The sequence below is a fragment of the Asterias rubens genome, chromosome 6 (assembly GCF_902459465.1).
Source record: "Asterias rubens chromosome 6, eAstRub1.3, whole genome shotgun sequence".
NCBI lineage: Eukaryota > Metazoa > Echinodermata > Asteroidea > Forcipulatida > Asteriidae > Asterias > Asterias rubens.
Genome location: NC_047067.1, coordinates 14,157,009 through 14,182,514, shown reverse-complemented (window position 1 = coordinate 14,182,514; position 25,506 = coordinate 14,157,009). Strand labels below are relative to the sequence as shown.

The 25,506-nt window shown below is 39.1% G+C and overlaps 1 protein-coding gene across 1 annotated transcript; it reads left to right on the top strand.

The window, feature by feature from the left end:
• Window positions 1-148: 148 nt before the first annotated feature.
• LOC117291560 (importin subunit beta-1-like) lies at window positions 149-25,506 on the top strand. Its single transcript, XM_033773360.1, has 23 exons — window positions 149-341; window positions 2,243-2,301; window positions 3,155-3,337; window positions 4,190-4,240; window positions 4,843-4,992; window positions 5,359-5,435; window positions 5,988-6,063; window positions 6,939-7,088; window positions 8,209-8,319; window positions 9,102-9,203; window positions 9,521-9,692; window positions 10,953-11,197; window positions 12,183-12,316; window positions 12,768-12,843; window positions 13,459-13,530; window positions 14,138-14,209; window positions 14,590-14,737; window positions 16,591-16,781; window positions 18,207-18,350; window positions 19,602-19,707; window positions 21,864-21,978; window positions 22,635-22,800; window positions 23,851-25,506. Exons 1-23 carry the CDS (start codon window positions 302-304, stop codon window positions 23,872-23,874), a joined length of 2,664 nt encoding a protein of 887 aa, XP_033629251.1. The 5' UTR covers window positions 149-301; the 3' UTR covers window positions 23,875-25,506.

Sequence of the window (25,506 nt, the reverse complement as noted above, 5' to 3'; positions counted from 1 at the left end):
ATCAAATACTCTTATCTTTAGGTCACATGAGTCAGATAGTTGACCAATCGCAGCCAGCCTTCTGGCGCCTTTGGATTCAGAATTTAGGGAAATTTCCCGGCAGTTGTTGCAAGAACTGTGCATGGACTGTGCATGCGCTATACACACATGTGTTGGGGAAGGGCTGTACGAACGATCTTTTTCGTGGATAAATTTACAGATTGAATCCTGATTTCTGTGAACAAAAACACCGCACCGTCAACAGTTGAGACATTTGAGAGTGTTTGTTACAATTTAATTTTCAGTTAGTAAAGAAACGAAAATGGATCTCGTCACTATTCTTCAGCAAACAGTATCTCCTGGTAAGATTTTTGAGAGTTTCTGTGTACTGACTAGCACTGTGGTGTACGACATCAAATGAACATGTGAAATGTCAATGACAATGTCAACTGTGTGTGTGTGTGGCATTCAATGCTTAATGAACTTGGTTTCAAAATGATCTCAAAAGACAAAGATCCAGCTACATAGGAAATTTACCTTTGGTCATTCAATCAGTGTAATAATAATATATGGAACCTAGAAAGTGGAGAAGTACAGTAGGCAGTGAGAGTGCAAAATCAAACCAACCAACTAACTTGTGCCAGGTGGCAATTTCACAACTTCACCAAATTGAATTTAAAATTGAATATAAATATTAATTTAATTTGTATAACTATTTGTTACCTTTCATCAACTCAATTACTCAAGTACAACAAGCAAGATTAACAGGGCCGCTTTAAAGCCATGTTGCATTGTAAGGAAAAATGTCCATGTTAATACTGCCAGTTCCACCACTTTTTTAAAACTATTTAGTATTTGTTTGTTGTGAAATAAATTAGATCTAATTTTACTTTAAAATGAGATATTATTTCTTTTGGTAAAAATGATCAAAACAGTGCGGTGATGGCAGGATACAGAAATCTTTTTCTCATCAGGAAGAGTGTGTCCCTGGTCAACGTCGATTGTGTTAACTGTTATATTCTTTACTTTTTTAAAAAGGAAGGAGGAGGGGCTTTTTATTTTTTATTTTTTATTTCAAGATGGCCGCCATTCTTTTTAAAATGTCACATGTCCATTTTTTTTCTTCTTCTACTGCTCAAACACATAATACATAAATGAAACGGATTGTTTTAGCTGAGATCGTTTAAACTAACCCTTTTATCGATATTCGATATAATCGCGATTAATGAAATTTGACATCAGTCTTAAAACTCCAAGTGAAAGTTGTAGAAGAGACGGTCCTAGCATAAGACTTTAAGAGAGGTGTTCTAATGACCTATTCTTCTGGTTTTACTCTAAACCTATGGGGTGCAAGATGTCTCAGCTAGCAAATACATCGCGATATTTAATCGATATATCGATTAAAACCAAATCCATCCGATATCGAAATCGTGTCCAAACTAATATCGCGATATTCGATAATATCGTGATATCGCCCAAGCTTACATTCATTTCTATTTCTTGCAGTTCTGGTCCATATTGTTCCTGCATTTACCCTGATGTCATCTATCCCTCTTCTTCTCTGTCTACCTCTTTTCCTTTTCCCAGTCCTTGGTTGCCAATCCATTATCCTCGTTATCAATCTTTATCATTTCTTCAGACAGTGTATCCAGCCCATCTCCATTTAGCTTGTTTTATTGTCCTTGTGATGTCCATTACTTACTCCAGTTTTCTTTCGTATTTCTGTGCCATTGTGAATCGATGATATACTCTAGTGGTTGTGTACATGGTTGACTTTGTTTCTGTCACAGCGCCAGGAGCGTCACTGAGTGCGATCATGTGCGCTATATAAGAAGCCACAATTATTATTATTGTTATTTATTGTTGGTAAAGGCAACTTTTTGATCATAATGAGTAAAAAGTTGTGTTGGATTCTGCCTCAATTTCTCACCTTAGCTAGACGTAGGATGTTAAGTTAGCCTCTTTGTGCCATTCACTGGACTCCATTTTTTGGCCCTACTTCCTGCTCACAAAGTACATGTACTTCTAAAAACTACCGGTATACAAGTGCTCTCCCCTCAGACTTATAACGGACAGTAGGACACCTCCATTTTGGGTTTCTGTATTGCTATAGCTAGTTGGGAACTATTTATGGTGCTAGGGCTAATTATGCCCGAATAACATTTCTTGCTTTTTATAAAATCTGAACAGGCATAATTAGCCACCATAACTTAGTAAAATTCATGGTGTACTAAATGTGTTGTCTTGTTTTTTTTTTTTACAGAAACACATGAATTGGAAGTTGCGCAACAATATTTGGAGCAGGCTGCTCAGAAAGACTTTGTAAGTGGCCATTTTTTCCCACCAAAAATAGTGATTCTGAACATAGTAAATGGCAATTGGATTCGACACTTTGGAGCCATCAATTGTGGATCCTAGATTCACATGGAAATTGATAAGGCGCGCTATTGACCTTGATCATGGTGCAGCCATCTTGAATATCTCCCAGTGGTGACAATGATACCAAACTGAGGCTGGACAAACAAAATAGTCTGGTTTCTATTTTCAAAATGATTATTAGCATTCATTATTGTTATTCGATATGAGGAACATGACCAAGATGGAGGCAGCATGCTAATTGCCAAACAAGGTAATGTATTTCTGGTAATGTACAGAATCTGAAAACTTGTAAACTTAATCTGGGAGGTCTGACACAGGGGAGGGGTGGGGTCCAGGGCCGCAGACAACTTTCATGAACATTCACATGTTTGAACTTTATTCCCAGTGAATGGACTCAATGCTCTAATCAAGACCACAGGGCTTGTTTGTCAAAATGTTTACTGGACAAGATTTTTTTTTTACAATCACAAAGAACCAAGCTTGTTCTTAACTGCAAATCAATCATAGTTGCTTAGTAAAGTGTTGTGTCACAATACAAGTCACTATGGTAATACTGACAACTTTATCGTGCAATGACTTTGATTGCTTTGTGAAATCGGCCCTAGGCCTGAGTCTTTGTCCAGCCTTCATTTGTAGATCTTTTTTATCAATTTTCAGATCTCTCGCATCAATTTTCAGATCTCTCTTATCACTAGCTCTTATTGTTGATCGAATTCAGGAGCAAACAGTCCAATCAAACTGACTTCATAAAACTTCATAAATATGATATTAATTTGACCCCCATACTCTCTTCCAGCCTCTCTACCTTTTGGAACTAGCCAAGGTCTTGGCTAACCCTCAACATGACCCGGTACCTCGCATGGCTGCTGGACTTCAGCTCAAAAACGCACTCACGGCGAAGTGTCCAGTAGCACGACTTCAATACCAAGAGCGATGGCTACAGCTTGAACCAGGCTTACGTCAGAACATCAAGGATTTGGTAAGTGTTTTGATTTAGCATTTTGGGACTGGTCAAAAATGCTGGTTTCTTATATCAAATCATTTCTGCGAGCTACAGTGATTAAGTTTATTTATGAGATCCTTTGTTTCATTACTGTACGTATACATTTTGAACCTTTTCTTAAACATTTTTGTAGTCGATTAGTAGGCCACACTTGTACTGTAAACGCCTGATGCTTCGCTTTTGAAATGGCAAGGCGTTTTTTTTTCCCTTGGTAAAGGGCACCTCTATGATGAAATAGTAAATTGCTTTCAGAACAGTTCAAGGGGCACAGAGGCAATGACCAGGTGCAACGGAGGCAACATGAAGTGTATTAGGTCTTCATGTAAATCCATAGCACAAAATTATTTTGCAGGACAGAAAGACAAGGGTCTTAGACTTAAGATTCATATTTGGGAAGTTTCTTACATGTGGAGGTGTCATGACCAAGCGGTTAAGAGCATCGATTTCAAACTGGTGTTTCTGATCAGCAGAGTGTGGGTTCAAGTCCCAGTCATAACACCTATCCTTAAGCAAAACACTTAACCATTGCTTTCTCCTTTGCTTTGGTCCTGTGTGTTGTGTAACGCATGTAAAAGAACCCAGTGCACTTATCGCAAAGAGAAGGGGTTCGCCCCGGTGTTCCTGGCAGTGGCTGCTGAATGCACCGTAACACCTTGTAAACCCTTATAAGGTGCTAAATAATTGGGTCTCAAAATTCATAACTTTCAATAACGTCTCTTTCTGTACAAATGTATATAGTCAGCGCCTTGAGTACCTTGTTGGTAGATATGTGCGCTATATGAGACGATATTATTATTATTACTTTTTTTCCCTATTTGTTTTGTGCAGGTCTTGCAGTCACTAGGAACAGAATCTCAGAGACCAAGTTCTGCCGCACAGGTAAGTTTAAAATCTTGTAAAGTTTTTAATCTGAATGGAAGTGCGATTCATGTAAAAAATTTAAAAAAAGTAAATGAAAGTTAAAAAGAAAGGAGCTTTGTTAACCTTCTCTTACCTCTGATGTGAAGTACAGCCTGATAACGAAATGAGTAACTCGTCCTAACTTAGGATGGGTTCATTGCGTCCTAACGTCTATGGTTACAAAGTTTAACTCGTCCTTAGTTCTAAGATACAGTCACTGTGGTCAAGTGGTTAGACTGAAGGACTTGCAATCACAAGGTTGTGGGTTTGAACCCCCCCAGCCAACCGCTGATTACACAATCACTAGAATAAATATTGTCGTCTAGTTACTGAATTTAAATTTCTTGATTTGTGTAATTCATAATCATAGACAATAAATCAATGTTTGTATGAGAGAGATTTGGTGTTGCCAGCTTGGTGTTTATATCCCTTTCTGGGAGTTTGCAAAGTTCCCTTGATGGGAAGATCATTCAATCAAACAAATAGATCAATCCTAAGTTAGGAAGAGTTTGGTGACTCGACGGCAGGACAAGAAACCAGTTTAAATCCTGTTTTGTTTTGTGTTTTTTATCTCCATGTAGTGTGTTGCCTGCATCGCGTGCTCGGAGATTCCAACCCAACAGTGGCCCAATCTGATCAAGAATCTTGTATTGAACGTCACCAAGACAACCAGCACAGAGTCACTCAAGGAATCGACACTGGAAGCCATCGGATACATCTGCCAAGATATCGTACGTTTACACAATCAGTTTATTTCCAGCGGGCAAAAGATGTTTGAATTTACTCATGAAAACAATTATGAAGATGGTGTTTCTTTTTAGATGATACTTGCCAGGAGTCGTTTGATTAAAGTGAGGTATGTGGTACAAGATGACTAGGAGCAAGCTCGTTAGAACGTTGAGACCAATTTAGGAACTCACTCCGCAGTAGTGCAGTTAATAAAGATCCTACAAGCTAAAGTAGTAGTCCCAGCCAATTTTCTATACCGTCCGCCCAGGTAGTAGTAAAAAAGATGACCCAAGTCTGAGGGGTCGGGAGTCGTTTTGTTGGGAAGGTTTAAATGCAGTTTCTATTTTTCCTTTTCAATGCATCAATAGGAGCCTGAACACCTGGAGGCGCAGTGTAATGAGATCCTTACAGCCATTGTACAGGGAATGAGAGTAGAAGAAGAAAGGTAAGATGTTGTATCTTCTCATAATGATGTTTTATCCTCTCAAGTTTTTCCCGACTTGTGACAATTTTAAAGTTGGGACGGAACAGAGATACAGGGATAGGAAAATAATCAAATTGTTTGTTTGTTTGTTTGGTTTTTTTGTTAAATGATCTTCCCATCGAGGGAACTCGGCAAGCCCCCACAAAGGGATATAAACACCAATCTCTCTCATACAAACATTGGTTTAACGTCTGTGATTATGAATCACACAAGTCACTAGACAATATTTATTCTAGTCATTGTGAAATCATTGGTAAGCTGGGGGATTCGAACCCACAATCTTGCGATTGCAAGTCCTGCAGTCTAACCACTTGACCATCGTGCTAGAGTGTTTCTCAAAAGGACACGAGTCAAAACTAATCATGCTTAAAGGGGAACAAACTATTATAATACTTTAAGTACTGAGTATACAGTGCTAACACACATCGGTGTATGGGTAAAAACCAAAATTAATATTATAATACTGTTTTCAGTTTTCATGCTTTTCTTTTTGTTTTTCTTCTGTCAATTTAGCAATGGGGTCAAGTTAGCTGCAACAACCGCTTTGCTCAATTCACTTGAATTCACAAAAGCAAACTTTGAAAAAGAGGTAAGCCATCCTGTGTAACTACTACTTTGTCCCTTTTGTTTTGTTTTAAGTGAGCATTTCACTGGCTTCCTGTTAGAGACCATATTATCTTTAAAAACACTTCAAAAGTAAACAGTGAGATGTAATACAAAATATTGAGGAAACAGAGCGGTTAAGAGCACTGAGTTCAAACTCTGGTGTTTCTGATCAGCAGAGTGTGGGTTCGATTCCCCAGCCGTGACACTTGTGTCCTTAAGCAAGACACCTAACCATTGCTTCGTCCTTCGGATGGGACGTAAAGCCGTTGGTCCCATGTGATGTGTAAACGCATGTAAAAGAACCCAGTGCACTTATCAATAAGAGAAGGGGTTCGCCCCGGTGTTCCTGGCTTGATTGGCAGCATATTGCGCCATAGCACCTTGTAAACCTTTACATGGTGCTTAAGGATTAGCCATCGATTTCACAAAACTCTTCCTAACTTAAGACTAATTTTAGGACTTAGGACGAGTCCAAACCGTGCACTGTAGCATGCAGACCTTAAGATTTATCCTAAGTTAGGACGTCCTAACTCGAGATAAGACGAGTCCTAACTCTTTGTGAAACTCGATCTAGGTCTTATATCTCAAAAATTCGCCCCACTCCTTGCAGTAATAATACCTGGTGCTTTGTATCCTTCGGCAAAAGCGCGTTATAAATACGGTTATTATTATTATTATTATTATTATATAAGCAGGATGTTTGTTTTTTTGTGCCCCAGAAGTTTCATTATTGACAGACATGTTGCACTAGAAATTGTCTATGTTATTATTATTATTACTAATGGTCGAGTTTGTAACGCTGTAACAAACTTTGTCCGATTAACAATCTCCTTTTTTCGTCCTTTTTTCCCCTGACAGACGGAGCGCCATTTTATCATGCAAGTAGTTTGTGAAGCCACACAGTGTAAAGATGTCCACATACGAGTAGCAGCACTACAGTGTTTAGTCAAGATCATGTCACTCTACTATCAGTTTATGGAATCGTACATGGGACCTGCTCTCTTTGCCGTAAGTTCTTAGGAAAATTTCTCCGTTTTTACTTACTAGTTGATAACATTTTGATTGCAACACTAGAATTTTTTTTTACATGGGTAGGATTTGAAACTTTGCATGGTGGAGATACAATCTAGTAAGGTTTGCAGTAACACCATGTACATGAGTAGGATTTGAAACTTTGCATGGTGGAGAAACAATCTAGTAAGGTTTGCAGTAACACCATGTACATGAGTAGGATTTGAAACATTGTATGGTGGAGATACATGCTAGTAAGGTTTGCAGTAACACCATGTACATGAGTAGGATTTGAAACTTTGCATGGTGGAGATACAATCTAGTAAGGTTTGCAGTAACACCATGTACATGAGTAGGATTTGAAACTTTGCATGGTGGAGATACAATCTAGTAAGGTTTGCAGTAACACCATGTACATGAGTAGGATTTGAAACTTTGCATGGTGGAGATACAATCTAGTAAGGTTTGCAGTAACACCATGTACATGAGTAGGATTTGAAACTTTGCATGGTGGAGATACAATCTAGTAAGGTTTGCAGTAACACCATGTACATGAGTAAGATTTGAAACTTTGCATGGTGGAGATACAATCTAGTAAGGTTTGCAGTAACACCATGTACATGAGTAAGATTTGAAACTTTGCATGGTGGAGATACAATCTAGTAAGGTTTGCAGTAACACCATGTACATGAGTAGGATTTGAAACTTTGCATGGTGGATATACAATCTAGTAAGGTTTGCAGTAACACCATGTACAAAGTAGGATTTTAAAACTTAAAATAAAACAAAAACTCATTCCAATTACACAACCCTGCCCCACCCCCAAAAACCTGCATATGGTTTATTATATCATTATTATCATGATTACTTGTATTAAGAGGCGAGATATTTTGCCTACTTAAGTCTGATTTCTGTTTTTTGGGCCCTCAGAATAATCAGCAAAGTTGTTTACTGGCCTGAAAAGCCAATTAAAGCCTTGGCCATAATTATGTGTTATGAACATGTAGCTAATATACTTTTTTATAAGGACCAAATATTATGATTGTGTTAAAGAACTAATTGTGAAAATCGGCAAATGAGTGATTAACGTTGGATTTGTTTGAATTTGAATCAATAGATTTCTGTTGAGGCAATTCGGAGTGACATCGATGAGATAGCGCTGCAAGGAATTGAGTTCTGGTCCAATGTTTGTGACGAGGAGATGGATCTTTCTATCGAGGCATCTGAGGTGAGTTTCACGAAATGTTACCCCATAAGGTTATATATATATAACTTGGTACTCAACAGACAGAGGCAGTAGGATTCGGAGGCCTTCCGAGGAGAAGACCCAAGGGGGCCAGCAGAGCACCGTCCCCCATGAGCCTGCATGACCAACTCGGTCCTGTATTCAAGCAGGACAGAGAGGGCAAGCAGGGCCTTCTTAAGGGGGACATTCACACTTTTCACATTTCTATTTTTGTCAATGTTTCCTTGTGTAATTTTTAAATAATAATTTTCCCCCTTTTTCTGCTGGACATATATAAAATAGTATAATTTTAACTTCTCTCTATGTTTTTTAAGCCAGTAGCATAGGAAGCAAAGGTCCACAGGCCACAGTTATTAGGTGAAATGTGTTGCTGGCTCTTTTGTATGCTCCTGGGTCATTGTCACAATGTGATTATACAGGTGATTTATATTATCTATATTCCCCTGTAATTTTGGAATATAAATGGAGTCATGTAAATTCCAGTTGGCCGTCCCTATGGCTACCCATTGTAGAGGGTTTTTGTTTCCTTAAAATTCCTCTGCGCTGTATTTAAGAAAGGAGGAAAGGGCCTTGGTTAGGCACCTGGATGCAGGACGAGAGACGAAGTCTCGCCGGGCAACTTGGGCCCTTGAGAACCCTGTGTTAACCTAGAGGGTAGGGGTATCCAGTACTACTGTGTATGCAACAGAGTCCAGTTGTTTATTGTCGAATGCCAAATAAATAATAATAACAATAATAATAATAAAATGTTTTATTTGCTACAGGCTCAAGAGGGGGGACGTGTTCCCGAGCACACAAGCAAGTTTTACGCCAAGGGTGCGCTGGAGTACCTGGTGCCAATGCTTACACTTAAACTCACAAACCAGGTACGAGATTTCGTTTCATTTCATTTACTAATTCTGTTTGCGAAGCCAAGGACTCTCAGAGAAGCCAACTTAAAGAGTCTGGGTACTTTTTGTAGGACTCAAAACACGATTTCCACAGATTCACACTAAACTCACACAGTTTGAAAATGATGATAGTAGAAAGCTTCCCTTAAAATATTACTTGCTATGTGATTTAGTTTTTTTTTTTTTCTAATTTAAAAGGCAAACATGACGGCCAAAAAGCCGAATTGCAGATGCATATACAAAGAATAAAAATACTGCAATTTTAACAATTTTGTTTGCTGATTTCATCGAAGGATGAGGGTGACGACGATGACGAATGGAACCCATGCAAAGCTGCCGGTGTCTGTCTCATGCTCCTTGCCAACTGCTGCGAGAACGATATCATGAAGCACATTGTTCCCTTCATCAACGACAACTTTGAGAACAACGACTGGAAAAAGAGAGACGCTGCTGTGATGAGCTTTGGTAATTATTCATTTATTTATTTATTTTAAAGACAACTGCACACTGGTGGTAGTTGTCAAAGACCAGTCTTCTCAACATATGCATAAAATAGCAAACCTTTGAAAATTTGAGCTCAATTGGTTGTTGAATGAAGTTGCGAGATAATAATGAAAGAAAAAACACCGTGTCACACAAAGTTGTGTGCTTTCAGATGCTTGATTTTGAGACTTCAAAATCTAATTCTGAGGTCTTGAAATCAAATTCGTGGAAAATTACTTCTCTCTCGAAACTATACGTTGCTTCACAGGTACCCATTTACCCCTGGGTGGAGAGAAGCAATTATAGTTAAGTGTCTTGCTCAGGGACACTTGTGCGTGTCCTGACAGGGACTCAAACCCACACTCTGCTGAACAGAAACATCAGCGCTTGAGTTCAGTGCTCTGCGACACCCCAATCCTGTTTCTTGCCAACTGCTGTGAGAACGATATCATTTGAGTAGGGCGCCGTCTCTCTAAACCGCGCTTTCCATTGTTTCATCATTGTTTAACCTCTAAGATGGCGACGTGATGATGATACTTCTTTACAATTTGTTCATCAAAGATATATTATTAATGAGAATAATACATTTCAGATGCCACCAGATGTGATAAAACGCTTTATAACACCCCTTACAAGTATTCTGCCTGCTCATTGGTTTAGAGCGCGTCACATGACATGTCTTAGTTTTGCTAGACGACGGCCATGTGATAGTGCGTCGGTTTGCCATGCGCTAGTCCGAAGACTAGCACATGGTGTGCAGTACCCAGACGTCCGTTGCGTGTACGAGGATTATAAATTAATAGTCTGTAACCATATCGGATTGCACGACACTACATGCAGCACAGTAAAAGTGTTTGCAATCTGTATTCGCGTCGTCCGTGGAGTGTAGCATTCAGGTCTGTTACTTAATAATAATAGTACAGTATTTAGAAATGTTTGGGGTGTTATAAAACAAATATTGACTGCTATTACTCGTGCAATGGTTAAAAACTATGACTCCCTCGGTGATCCCTGTAGCGTTCTATTTTCCCTCGGCTTCGCCTCGGGAAAATAGAACGCTCCAGGGATCACCTCGGGAGTCATAGTTTTAACCATAGCAGTCGAAACAGTCAATATTTGTATAATGTACAAGGTTGTTTGAGTGAACCAAGACTATTCAGCAGAGAAAACTAGTTCCCCACTTTTTTTCCCCCCCAAATTTCTCAGTGTAGTATACAAATTGTTCTTTCCTTCCAATTACAGGGTCTATCCTAGAGGGTCCAGATCCTGAACAACTGAAGCCATTGGTAACTGACGCAGCAGAAAAGCTCATCGCTCGTCTGTCCGACGAGAGCGTCGTTGTGCGCGACACTGTGGCGTGGACGTTAGGCCGTATCTGCGAGCTTCTTCCGGAGGCCGTCCTGAATGACCAGAACTTCCCACCTTTGCTGATCGCCCTGGTGGAGAGCTTAGATGCCGAGCCGAGAGTTGCCGCTAACATTTGCTGGGTGAGTAGTTGACATTTTATTGTGCCAGTGTTGTGGCGAGGCTGTCAATCACACTGGATCAAGTTTTGTTGTTTCTGAATAGATGTGGGTTCAAGTCCCGATCATGACACTTGTGTTCATAGGCAAGACACTTAACTATTTTTGATTCGTCTTTTGGATGGGACATGAAGCCATAGTTCTCATGTATTGTGTTTTGTATGTTAAAGAACCCAGTTACTCTTGGCGCAAAGAGAAGGGGGCTTGATCTTCCCATCAAGGGAACTCGGCAAACTCCCACAAAGGGACATAACACCAAGCTGGCAACAGCCAAACCTCTCTCATACAAACATTGGTTTGGTGTCTATTATGAAATGAACAAATCCAGACATTGCGGTTCAGTAACTAGATGACAATATTTATTCTAGTCATTGTGAAATCAGTGGTTAGCTGGGGATTGCAAGTCCTGCAGTCTAACGACTGGACCATTGGTTAGTCCTGGGCCCAATTTCATAGCGCTGCTTAACGCAAATTTGCGTGCTTACTGTAGCAGAAAAAATTGCTTAAGCCTTAGCATATTACACAGGTTAGCAGAAAAATTGGGCAGCCATATTGCGTGTTTACCGTGGATTTGCATTGTGACAACATTTATTTTTGTGCGGTAAGCACCGGAAGGTTAGCATGCCTTTTCGTGTGCTTACGGTTAGCAGCGCTATGAAATAGAAATTGCAACGTAAGCACAAAATCGTCCACTAAGCAGCACTATGAAATTGGGCCCTGATGTTTCTGGTTGTGGCTGCTGATTAGAAACCGCTTGGCTACAATACACCATTATAACAGGGCATTACCCCTGTGTTTTTGGTCCACATAGCAAGCACCCTTTACTTTCTACAGGTTTCCTCAGTCTTTCGAGCTACAGTGATTCAATTCACATTGGTTTTTATTACCAGAAATATATATTAATAATAGCTATATTTGTAATAATAACATTTGTTTGTTTTGTTAACAGGCTTTTTCCAGTCTGGCTGAGGCAGCTTATGAGACGGCCATTGCTGTGTTGCCCGACGGTGAGGAGCCTGAGACCTACTGCCTGTCGGGAAACTTTGAGGTCATCGTCGATAAACTTCTGAAGACCACGGATAGGTAAGGCAAACCTCTTTTTTTCTTTAAAGGCACTGGACATATTGTCAAAGACCAGTATTCTCACTTGGTGTATCCCAATATATGCATAAAACAACAATTCTGTGATTTTTTTTACTCAATTGGCCATCGAAGTTGCAAGAGAATAATGGAAAAAAAAAAACCTTGTTGCACAAATGCGTGTGCTTTCAGACTAAAATAAAGGCTTTAGCTGAAGTCTGTTAATATATTTGTCAATATATTTGAGTGAGAAATAACCTCTTTCTCAAAAACTGCTTTACTTCAAAAGGAGCCGTTTTTCACAAGGTCGTGGCCGCATGATAAAAGCCATCGCCTTCGGTTAGGGCCTTTATCGCACCGCCACGACCTTGCCGGTTTTAAATGGCCATTTAAGAACCCATTGCCACTCTGTTATTCCCATATTTATTCTATTCCGTTATTTTCCCCCCATCAGAACGGATGCACATCAAGCCAACCTGAGAAATGCTGCATATGAAGCCTTGATGGAGTTAATGAAGAACAGTGCACAGGTTTGTGGAAACCGGCCCTCCTGTGTGTTGTGTAATGCATGTAAAAGTGTCGTGGCCGAGCGGTTAAGAGCACCGAATTCAAACTCTGGTGTTTCTGATCAGCAGAGTGTGGGTTCGAATCCCCAGCTGTGACACTTGTGTCCTTATCAAGACACTTTACACTTGCTTGGTCCTTCGGATGGGAAGTAAAGCCGTTGGTCCCATGTGTTGTGTAACGCATGTGAAAGAACCCAGTGCACTTATCGAAAAGAGAAGGGGTTCGCCCCCGTGGTCCTGGTTGTCGCTGCTTAATGCGCCGTAGCACCTTGTAAACCCTTATAAGTGCTACATAATTAGGTCTCAGAATCCATCACTGCAATAACCTATCTTTCTCAAAGTTTGTATATATTCAGCACCTTCAGTACCTTGTTTGGTAGATACGTGCGCTATATAAGACTTTGATATTATTTGATATTATGTAAAAGAACCCAGTACACTTTTGGTCATATGGGCCATCCCTTTCAAGGTGTTGTAGCAAATGCATTGTAAAAGAAGTGATGGAACCACTGAGCAAATTGTTTTCTTTATCCTCAATGCAAAACAAACATCTATTAATTATTATGATTTTTTTGCTAGGATTGTTACACAACTGTTCAGAAGACCACCTCAGTCATCATGGAGAGAATAAGCATAATTTTACAAATGGAGGTAAGCACGTTATCTTAAGCTATATTCTTATGGTAATTCAACATGCATTAAATAGTTGATGGCCTGACGTTTCAACCCTTGCAGAGTTTTTCTTGAAGGCTAAAGGAGAAGGCAAGGATAGGGTTATCAGTCATTTGCTTCTTGGATGTTCAGAACCATGGGGTTGAATGGTCTGGTTGGCGCCTTATCCACAGTTTCTCCCTACTCAAATGAACAATCTCTCTGTGGTTGCCTAGTGCCTCTTTGCCCTGTAAAATCAGGTCAGAAATGGAGTGATTAGGAAGATTGAAGTGCTGTCCTACAGGTGTATCCAGGTTATTATTAATGGCAATTGAACATAGCGTGCATTGTGGTCTAGCTGGTGATCAAATTTGATCCATATCTATCCCACAATGCACCTCATTCAACAGTGCGCATGCGCAATAGTATTTACGAAAAGGTCTACGTTGTACATGCAAGCTTTTTGCTTCTTCCCAGTTGCTTTTGAAAACTCAAACAAGGGAATTCATTTTTTAACAATAGGTGTTTAACCACTTTGGGTTGGTATTTAACAATACACTACAATAGATGATCATAGTTTAACTAGAATTTTCTTTTTTTCCCTCAGGCCCAAATCCAGTCTGCGTCAGATCGTATGCAGTACAATGATCTGCAGTCATTGCTATGCGCTACATTACAGGTAAGCAAGTGTGTGGGCTTATATTTGTTGCGTGTTTCTGATCAGCAGAGTGTGGGTTCGAGTCCTGGTTTTGACACTTGTGACCTTAAGCTTTCTGCTCTACCAGCCAGGGTTCTGATGGATGATACCCAAGCCTTTTATTATACATACTATGTTTTTGTATCTTTTATTCTACCCTGTATTTTTCTTTTTGTAGTATTGTGCAAGTGCAGAAGTGTAATAAAATCAAATTAAGTAATTTGTTTTGAATATGTGAAATTCAGCAAAAACAAGTAATTATCCGTTGGTAAAAACCAAACAAGACACTACAAAAGCGAAAAACAAACAAACAAACAAACATCAACGATGACTCATTCCTACTGTTTCTTATCTCACCCCAGAGTGTCTTAAGAAAGATGAAGCGGGAAGATGCCTTGATTATCTCAGACCAAGTGATGACGTCCCTGCTCCAGATGTTTAAGTCCAGTAACATGAGGGCTGGTGGTGTACAAGAAGATGCGTTGTTAGCCGTTGGAACTCTAGTAGAAGGTGAACAAATTTAATATACATATACATTTCCGGTAATTTCTGGTATATTTCTGGTATATTTCTATGCAATTTGTGGGTAGCAGAGAAGTACATTTATCATATGTAGGCCAGATCTAGGTACACTAAATAAGAGAAGCGACATCGTCTACAAGTGCAGGCATCGGAGAGGTGTGGCTTGCTTCAGTGACTTGAACGAGTACTTACGCGCGTAACACGAGCGCGCGCACTTGATTACAAATACATTAAGATGCTACTTGTATTCTATTTTTGCCCTTCTGCTGATGAATGCCTTATAGTAGGAAACAGTCTGTCTAGAAGAGAGATATGCCAAGGTTTGATTAGCTCTTATTCGGACTATTGTATATTTCTGGTATATTTATATCAACAAATTGAAATTTAAACAGATGGCTCGAAGGCCAAAATCGATTCCATGTACAAAGTTAAAAGATAAAAAATTACAAAAAAATACAGCTGAGGTCTTGAATTCAAGCATCTGAAAGCACACAACTTGTGCGACAAGGGTGTTTTTTCTTCCATTGTTCTCTCTTATCTTCAACGACGAATTTAGTTCAAATTTTCACAGGTTTGTTATTTGATGCATATGTTGAGATGCACCAAGTGAGAAGACTGGTCTTAGACAATTACCAAATGTGTCCAGTGCCCTTAAGGAAGCTTGTGCATTGGACCTGACAATTCTTTATGTTGTTATGTCGGTGCAAAAATGTTGTATCTTCAAAAGTATCCTGATGCACTTCCAACAGCTTAGGTGCCAAGTTACATGTTTGCAGTGTGCAAGATACAACGTTGATCACATTATAAAGATTTGGGGTTGAACAAAGACAAATTGACTTAAAGCGGGATTCGAACCAACAAACTCCAGATTAATGGGCTGGTGCTCTACCTATTGGGCTTTTTTGCCCTATGTTGGCGGTCTCCCTATTTTGTCAATAACTTTGTATGGGGTGCCAGTCGGGAAATCTGACACAAGTGAATATCAATGGTAGTATTTGATTGTATTTTTTTTATAAACACCTCAAGCGATGGTTGAGAATTATGCAAAATTTTCTTTGTCTTTCAAATGAAACAACGCCTATAATAGATGTTAAATTTGCATCGGGGATAAAGAATAATAATACCCGCTGCCAAAACATAGGATTCGAACTGCCTCTAGCTACCGGGCAACCTCGGTAGTCTAGTTGGTAAGACACTGCTCTAGAATTGCAAGGGTCGTGGGTTCGAATCCCACCCGAGTAACATGCATGTGATATTTTTTCACAGGACTCTGGGAAAGTACCGAGTATACAGTGCTAACACACATCGGTGTATGTGTAAAAACCAAAATTATGAAACAACACCTGGTGAAATGATTTCACTGGGTACTTGGTAATAGTATAGGTTTTCTCGGTCAATTTCGGCAAATGAGCAGCCAATTTAACCACCAAGCTATTCTATTTTGGCGAAATCGAATGCTACTGAAAAGGGTAATTCGATTTCGTTTTATGATTAGTCAAATGTAATGTTGTGTCATTCGATTTAACAAAATAATCATTCAATATAACAATTCATCAAAGTAGCATTTAAATTCGCAACGCTTCTTGAGGCGTGTGTGCCTACAAAAAAAGAATGACGATACGCTAAATTGAACAGAGTGTTAAAAAAATTTGAATCAACTTAAAACGAAATTGAATGGCCGAATTCTGAATTTCAAACGCAGTAAAAACTGGAGAGGCAAAACGGCTTCAACTCGAACGCATGAAAATGAAATTGCTCATTTTCTGAATTTGACCGAGAAAACCTATATGTACAATCAGCGGAAACATTGTATTTTCATCCCCCTCCCGTCTTGTTTTCAGTTCTCGGAATGGATTTCTACAAATATCTGGAGGCCTTCAAGGTGCATTTGTTCATGGGCCTGGAGAACTTTGTGGAGCATCAAGTCTGCGTAGTGGCCGTGGGACTCGTTGGGGATATTTGCAGGGCCATGAACACCGCCATCCTGCCCATCTGTGATGAAATCATGAAATATCTGCTCACAAACTTAAGGGTAAGCATAAATGTTTATTCATTAAATCCACACCTCTCCCGCGGCCATTGGTGCCTCTTGAACCGGTTCCGTACGGACGTAGGGCCATGTCGCAGCAGTCTACATAAGTGGGGCTACATTGCATCTCCGCTTTGTGATTGTGGTGAACCCCAGATGATGCCACATTATAGCTGACTACCGACTCTCTCACCATGATGGTGTAATCGAAGCCCTTCACCGCGCTGAGGACCTAGCTATAAACTTGCTTACAGACTTTAGAATGAGATCAGCATAGCATACGACATCATCATCATTAAATCCATTCTTCAGGTTCTCCATTCAATTGACAGGAGATCACATGGTCTTGTTGAAGCGTTTAGTAATGTAATAGTGTAAACTTGTATTGCGCCAAAGTCCGCCTGAGAGATTCTAAAGGCGCTAATTGAGACATGGCCCCAATTTTTATAGAGCTGGGCAATTCCAAGCAAACATGGACATGACACCAAAAAGTGAAATTTGTGTCACAACATTCGTTCCACTTGGAAGTTATAGCTTACATATAAAATCAATTTTTTAAGTTGTTGACAAGGAATGAACCACATTTTTGCCAAATAAGAACTCAGCTTGGGCTCTATGTAGACTTGGCTAAATTGATTGGAAAACTGTAATGCGACTGACCGTAATGCGACTGACCATGGTTTTGCCATGTATACCTAAAAGTTCAAGTTGCTGACCATTTATAAGTATCCTGTTGGAGACTCGTGTATAAGAGTTGTGTGTTACATGTAGTAAAACTTTCGCAAGTTTTTTAGTTAGAGGAAACTTTTGAACTGTGACTAGTGTATTTTTTACCATGTCCTTTCTGTGTAATGCGACTGACCGCTTTTAACGATGTTATAACATCCAGAGTACCAAGCCCACAACGTTTCTAATACTATCACTTCAAAGCCTTGGGTGTCGAGTTCAAACCAGTCTATAAACTTAGTGGAAAGAGTATCTCACATAGAACTACTAGCACCAAGGTCAAGAAATGACACAGAAAAGTGTAATGCGACTGACCTTTGAATTGCCCAGCTGCTTATGGAGAAATTAGTGCTTACAAATTCTCTGCTAAGGACGAAAATGAGCAGGGCCCAATTTCATAAAGCATGTAAGCACAAAAATTTGCTTAGCATGAAATTTCTTCCTCGATAAAAAACAAGATTACCAACCAAATTTTAATTTGTTGCATACTGCTTGTTACTGACATTCAGCTGTTGTTTGCTTATCCTGAAAATCACATGAAAATTGGTTGGAAATCCTGTTTTTATTAAGGAAGAAGTTTCATTTTTGTGCTTACATGCTTTATGAAATTGGGCCCAGGATACCAGTCACAGGTGATATAATGTGGAATGTATTAGGCTGGTAATTTTGGAAGATTTATTTTTTATTTTTCTTGTTTTGCAGAATGACCAAGTTCACAGGTCGGTTAAGCCACAGATTCTCTCGGTGTTCGGAGACATCGCTCTAGCTATCGGTCCAGAATTCAAGGTGTACCTTCCCCTGGTGTTGGAAACACTGCAGCAAGCGTCACAAACACAAGTGGACAAGGTAAGCAAAGTCATGTCAAATGTTTGGCTGCTCACATTCTGTTACTATTGCATCCCTGTGGAGACATCTTTAATAACAATAACAAATTCTTATATAGCGCATTTCACAATAACCGTCTCAATGCGCTTTACATTAGTGCCCTCGTCATAGGGCCAATAACATTCCTTTTATATCAGAGATGTTAAATTTGCATCGGGGATAAAGAATATTAATTTTTTTTTTTTTTACCCATACACCGATGTGTGTTAGCACTGTATACTCAGTACTTTCCCGAGTCCTTTTAATGTTTCCAAGCTCCCTTGGGAGTATACAACCTGGGCAACAAGGCCATGACGCTTTTTTTTTGCAATTTTTTCATTTATTTTACTTTTTGACAAAAAGTGTTGATGTTTTTTGACCGAAAAGGTATTTATGAATGGGAATCAAAGTGTGTTGAATCGCTTTTCAACTAGTGGTTTAAACCCGCCGAGGCCTGGTTCTTGATAATTTACCGAGACGAAGAACCAGGCCTCGGCGGGTTTAAACCACTAGTTGAAAACCTCTTCACCACACATTGATTCCCTTATTTATGTAGAAGTATACAACAAAACTGAAATGTAAAAATTTCATATTAAAAGGTGGTCACGTTTTTTGCGATGTGTTAAAAATTGGGAGCAGGTTTTATGTCCATGCAGGAAGAGTAATTTGTAATACGAATATACAATTTGAGAAACATTTCTAAAAAAAATTGTTTCTCAGATTCAAAGTTTTTGGGGATTTAAAATTGATACCTTTGTCCATAACCACATTTCTTCAAAGTGAAATGATACTAGAAAATGAGTGATTACCAAAGGAAAGTATATGGTAATCTTTATTTGAATGTGTACCTTTTTGGGTTGTCGTGGCCGAGCGGATAACAGCACCAAACTTAAGCTCTGGGTTTCAGCAGAGTGGGGGTTTGAATCCCGGTTGTGACACTTGTGTCCTTGAGCAAGACATTTTACTATAATTGCTTCTCTCCACCCAGTTGTAAATGGGTACCTATGAGGGCAGAGATGGTTCTTTTGGTTGGTTTAGCTTAGTGCACTACATAATTGGTGGCCCAGGCTGTATACTCCCCAGGGAGCTGAGATGGTTTAAGGAATGAAATGGCCCAGTGATCGGGGTAATAATGTGGGAAGCGCTTTTAGACATAGTGTATAAAGTGCTATATAAAGACTGAATATTATTATTATTATTATTATTATAAATCTTTTTGTTTATCTTGTCCAGAGTGATTATGACATGGTTGACTGTTTGAACGAGTTAAGAGAAGGGTGTTTGGAGGCGTACACAGGCATCGTGCAGGGTTTGAAAAGCGATGAAAACAAAAGCAGTCGTAAGTATGACACTTGGCACACTTTTCGTAGTGCTATATTTTATAGCCTATTGATAAGTTTTCTCTCTTGAACAAGTGCCACTGTGCAAATCTCGCACAAATTCAAATTTTTGGGACCATAAGGGGCCCAACCATATTGAGTGCACGAATCTATTTCTTCAAATACTTTATTTTGAAGCTTTGGGTAGAAAAATTATATCATCTGTTTTATTTATTCTGAAAGCGCCATTGTCGTACAAGTACAAACTTTTTTGTGGGATCAAAAAGTGTCATCAATCGTACATGTGTCACTTTGGTAGGGCCACTGATTTTCCGTTTCAGAAAAGTGCAAATTCCGTTTGGCAAAAACATGAATTCCGTTTCAGGCACAAAAAATTCCGTTTCATGTTTTTTTAATTAGATAAAAGGTTGTTTAATACCCAGGGACACACTTATAAAATCAATTTGAGATAAGTTGCACTGTTGACTTCGTAAAATGTTCATTTGAACTGACAAATTTCAAAAAAATACTTTTTTTTATAATTGTGGATTATTTTGTATACTGCTGTTCTAAAAAGGTTGCACTGTGACTGCAGTATCAATGCACATGATGTGATAGACTTGATTCCAAGTCTAAAACTGCAGTTGATTCTCTGCATCAGCCACATTGTAGGCTAATGACAGGAGTGTATCCACAAGAGGGCGCTGTTTCAGCATGATCAAAGACTTGGGAACAAGTCTATGGACGTGACCATTCTCCATCCACAAACAAAATGTCAGCCATTTTGTTTTCGCTTTGGCGACAGAATGTTGACAGTTTACGGTTTTATTTTAGACCTTTCCGAGATGAAAAAACATTGTATGTGTTCTTATAGATCATAGGTAAGCTAGTTTGTGTATTATTGTTGGTAAAAGAGAGGGAGAAAATGCAATTTGGGTGAACAAAAAATGTTTAAAACGTGCCGCGAATAATGCCCTTCGCTTAACCATGTTAACAACGTGTGTACACCATGTGTGTAAACATTGAGGATGGTGTGAAGTAGAACAGAATGATCCACGGTTACGATCTCGTACTTTTTAATGGTCTGATTTCTGATGCCTTTTTAGTTTAACAAAAAGAATCTTAATAAAGAATGCAATTTCAATAGTTTTGGCGTCAAGAAAAAAAAAAAAAAATCAAATTTTCTGAAATCCCGTTTTCCGTTTCAAAGGGCAGATTCCGCGAATTCCGTCCGTTTTCCGCGATCGCGGAAAATCAGTGGCCCTACTTTGGTCCTCGTCTTTGGAATTCGGTTGACCAGACTATCAAAACCTCATCCTCTGTGGCTAGGCTCAAAATATCTAATAAAAAAGTTCCTTATTTCCCAGCATAGTTCTTTTACCTATATTCTCATTGTAGTTTTTGCTTATTTTGTCATTGTCATTTTCTCCAGTAGTTTGTTCGTATGTATGTATGTCTGTTTGTCTGTCTGTCTGTCTGTTTGTTTGTCTGACGGTCTGTATGTCTGTCTGTTTCGTCTGTGTTTTGTCCTAAGCATTTACCTGTAGTTTATCTATTTCGTTATGTAAAGGCAAGCCACTACAAGCTACCTGGCTTATTTTGGGCCTTGCCTCCACGCGTTTCTCGCCAGTTTATTTTTTTTCTTCTATCATTTATATATATACCTGTATGTATTACTATAATATTGTGGAAATGTTTTGTGGAAATAAATGTATATTGAATTGAATTGAATATACTTTAGGATGTACCAAGGCAACACAAATCAGCAAGATTTTATGTTATGGAAAGGTTTGCGGTAACACCATGTAATGACTATCTCTATAATGACTTTGGGTGGTTCTGGAAAGAACCGTTGGTTTCAATTCAACGTTTCGATCAGTATGCTCTGATCGTCTTCTGCTTTCTCCAGAATACGATCAGAGCAAACTGATCAAAACATCAAGTTGAAACCAACAGTTCTTTTCAGAACCACCCCAACTTATTAGAGATAGTCATTACAAACCTTTCCATATCGTATTTCCACCATGCAAAGTTTCAAAATCCTACTTAAGATTATCTGTTGTTTTCTTAGAATGATTTACTTGTTCATTTGTTATACAGACCCGTGATTATAACCTGATTTCTTTACTCCAAGTAGATTTTATAATTTTGTATATTTTCTTCTTTTTTGTTGCAGCTGAGCTTGACTTGGTGTTTTCCCACGTGTCTTTCATTATCGCCTTTATTGAACAGATAGCTGCTGATGAGGATCACACAGACGGCAATGTGGCTGCGTGCACCGGTTTGATTGGGTAGGATCATAGAGCTATATATATTGACTAGAGCGCTAACACCCTGTTCTAGACGCACTAAAGTTTTGAAGCCGTGTGGGCGCATCCATGTTTATGTACAAACCAATGCAAAAGCTTGAAGTTTTGTACGGCAATTGTACGGCTATTTGCATGATAGTGCGTTTGTTCTTTTTATGCGTCATCGAACCAAAAAATGCTGTAAATGTGAACGCACAATCTGCTGATGAGCGTACAAACTGCGAGTGTCATGTGCGTCATGTTTAAAATGCGCGTATACTGAAGCCTTTTTAGGCATCTGAAAGCACACCAATTTGTGCGACAATGATATGTTTTCTTTCATTATTCTCTTGCAACTTTGATGACCAATCGAGTCCAAATTTTTACAGATTTTTACAGATTTATTATTTTATGCATATGTTGGGATACACCAAGTGAGAATATCGGTCTTTGACAAATACCAAAGGTGTGACCAGTGCCTTTTTTAAGGAAAAATTTCTGTAAAACATCGCAGCTTCACACTACTTCGGATAGAGATATTCAGACTGTTGAGGATGGCTACTGGCATGAAATTTCAAATTTCAAATAATCAAGTTTCATAACTACAAATCTTGTCTTGATGCTGATTATGCTCATTCCAATTCCATTTCTCTTCCCAGTGACCTTTGTTCTACGTTTAAAAACGGCGTGGTTGAGCTCATGGATCGACAGTTAGTTCAAGAAATCCTGACGGAAGGTCGAAGGTCAAAGGTCGGCAAGACAAAGCAACTGGCGCTGTGGGCCACCAGGGAGGTCAGAAAAGCCGCAACAATGAAAATAACCCAGGTTGGTACAAATTTAAATTATATTAATTTTGGTTTACCAAGTAACATCGATGTGTGTAAGCAGTGTTTACTCAATACTCTCCCGAGCTCTGTGAACAAAATATCACAGGCATATTACTCGGGTGGGATTCGAACCTATGACCTTGGCGATTCTAGAGCAGTGTCATACCAACTAGACCACTGAGATTGCCCGGTAGCTAGAGGCAGTTTGTATCCTAAGTTTTAGCAGCAGGTACTGCAACTCCATCTATTAAATTAAAAATGATATTACACCTGCTTCAGACGGGCGCTCTAGAGTCGTGCTGAACAAAGTTCTAAAACATAAACGTGAAACAGTTAGAATTGACTGGACACGCAATAAGTCGAAAGATTGACTTTTGCAGTCGATCGGAATGACTCTGGAGGGCCTTGGTTTCAGACATGGATCTTGTTATGAGATGAACCCAATGTAAATGTTGTTTTAAGTTCGCCTGTCTGAAACCACAATTTTTTCAGTCGACCTAGAGTCACTCCTGATCGATTTGGTTTGCAAGTTTGAAGCTACTATGTGTTCTGTAGTTAATTTCCCCTTTGACTTATTGAGGAATTACTAAATGCAAAATTGTTTTGATTGATAAATGATGGCCCTGTCCACTTCAGTGTATAATCAAATATGAAGGTTTCAGGCATTGCACACACCATGTGTGTATCTACTTGCCAGGTAGATTATGTTTTTTTGAGAACTTGTCTTGCTTTATGTTCTACCATCGTGCAGTAGATTTTCAGAATTCGGGAGACTTGTCCAAGAGACTTCTCCGAGGTAGTAGAATATAATGAAGAACATAATCTACCTGGCAAGTAGATACACATATTGTGTTACCGCAAATCAGATATATATTGATACCTCACCATGCAATGCCTTAAATCCTATATAGATGGGGAATTCTTATGCAAAATTTTGTCCAAACCAAGCAAGATTTTATAGTCATTATTTTGTGGAGTATTTACCTATCTCTGACCCTAATTTTAAGTTGTATAATCAAGTATTGATTTGTGTGTGCTTTGATTGCAGTTCACGCCACCCCCAGCAATGTGATTGTTTACACACACTGGTGGCTTCACAAACAAACAAACAAACAACATGAGATATAATCACCTCATGCCCTGCCAGCAGACCAAGCTGTGACGACGGACTGATGGCGACGGCAAAATAAAACCAAATGGCCATACAGTCAAAGCTGTATGATCAAGAGTGAGCTGAGTGTGAATGAGTGAGCGGGAGGTGTAGTATAAACTGAGTGAGGATGAACTGTTACTATGGTTACTGTGAGTCCAAATAAACAAAATGTGAGAGTTAAGGGCAAGATTGTTTTCTCATCTTGTGCGCTTTTGTGACTGATCTGCAAAAGCGTACTGAGTGAGTAAGTGTTACTATGGTTACTGTGAGTCCAAAATAAACAAAGTTTTCTTTTTGGACCGATACGTAAAGCGGTACTTAAAATGGTACTGAGTGAGGAATTGTTTCTATGGTTTCTGTGTGTCCAAAATAAACAAAATTTGAGAGTTTGGGACAAAACAAAATTTCATCTAGTGCTCTTTTGTGACCGATATGCAAAATGGTACTGGGTAAGGAATTGTTACTACGGTTTCTGTGAGTGTAAAATAAACAAATTGTGAGAGTTAAGGGCAGGATTTTTTCCAATCTTGTGCCCTTTTGTGACCGATATGTAAAATGGTACTACAAGCGGCACTGAATGAGGACTGAATAGAAAGAAATATAATGTATATGTTTCATTACATTTAATGATGGAATTTATAAAACCTTGTGTTTCAAATCTCTAGTAGCAATTTTGAAGAATTCCTTGGTTAAAACCCTGTGAGACTGCTTGTGTTGTGCGATGAAGAATTTCAAGTTTTTTTTCAATGGCTTCTTTCATTAGGCAAAATTCAGAGATGTCATTCAATAACGGACCTTGGCCCACTTTTATGGGTCTGCTTACCATAAGCGAAGAATCAGCGCTTGCAGAAGCAGGGAATTCTGCGCGTATGGCAAGCGTGTTTCACGGGTTAGCAGGGAATTTGCACTTGTGTTTGTGCGAACTCCACGTTACTAAGCATTCTCTGCTTACACTGCTAGCGCAGAAATTCGGTGGTTGCTGAGGAAGCAGAGAGTGATGATCAATAAGAGCAGAATTCGGCGGTAAGCAGAGCCATGAATTTGGTGAATTTGGGCCCTGTTCTTATGTGGAAAGTCTGCTTGACTTCTAAGATTTGCTCCGACAATGAATTTAGTCCTAAATACTATTTTTTTATATGAGCAAATCACATGGATCAAATAACATAATATAAACGCAACCAGAACAGAATGAGGCAAATCTTTTTTGGGGTGCCTAGTTTGAAACAGATTTGAAAAAGTAAAGAACCGAAAAAGTATGAAACGAGAAAATTCTGCACAAGATTCAAGTGACAAAACATTTTGTGAAATATGTTGATGTACTAGAGAGACTGGTTCGACAAATTTACTGCAAGCCCGATAAGGTCAAGCTTTTTTAACCCCCCTCAGTAAAAATTAGTTCTATAACGCTGTGAGGAAGAGGAAAATGTGAATTTGCACCAGAACAGTTTATTGTGGATTGAAGACAATGACAGCTGGCATTGAAACATTATACTGTTGTGCGTGTGTGCCGAGTATCTGGCCAGGGTCCAATTTCATAAAGCCTGTAAGCAT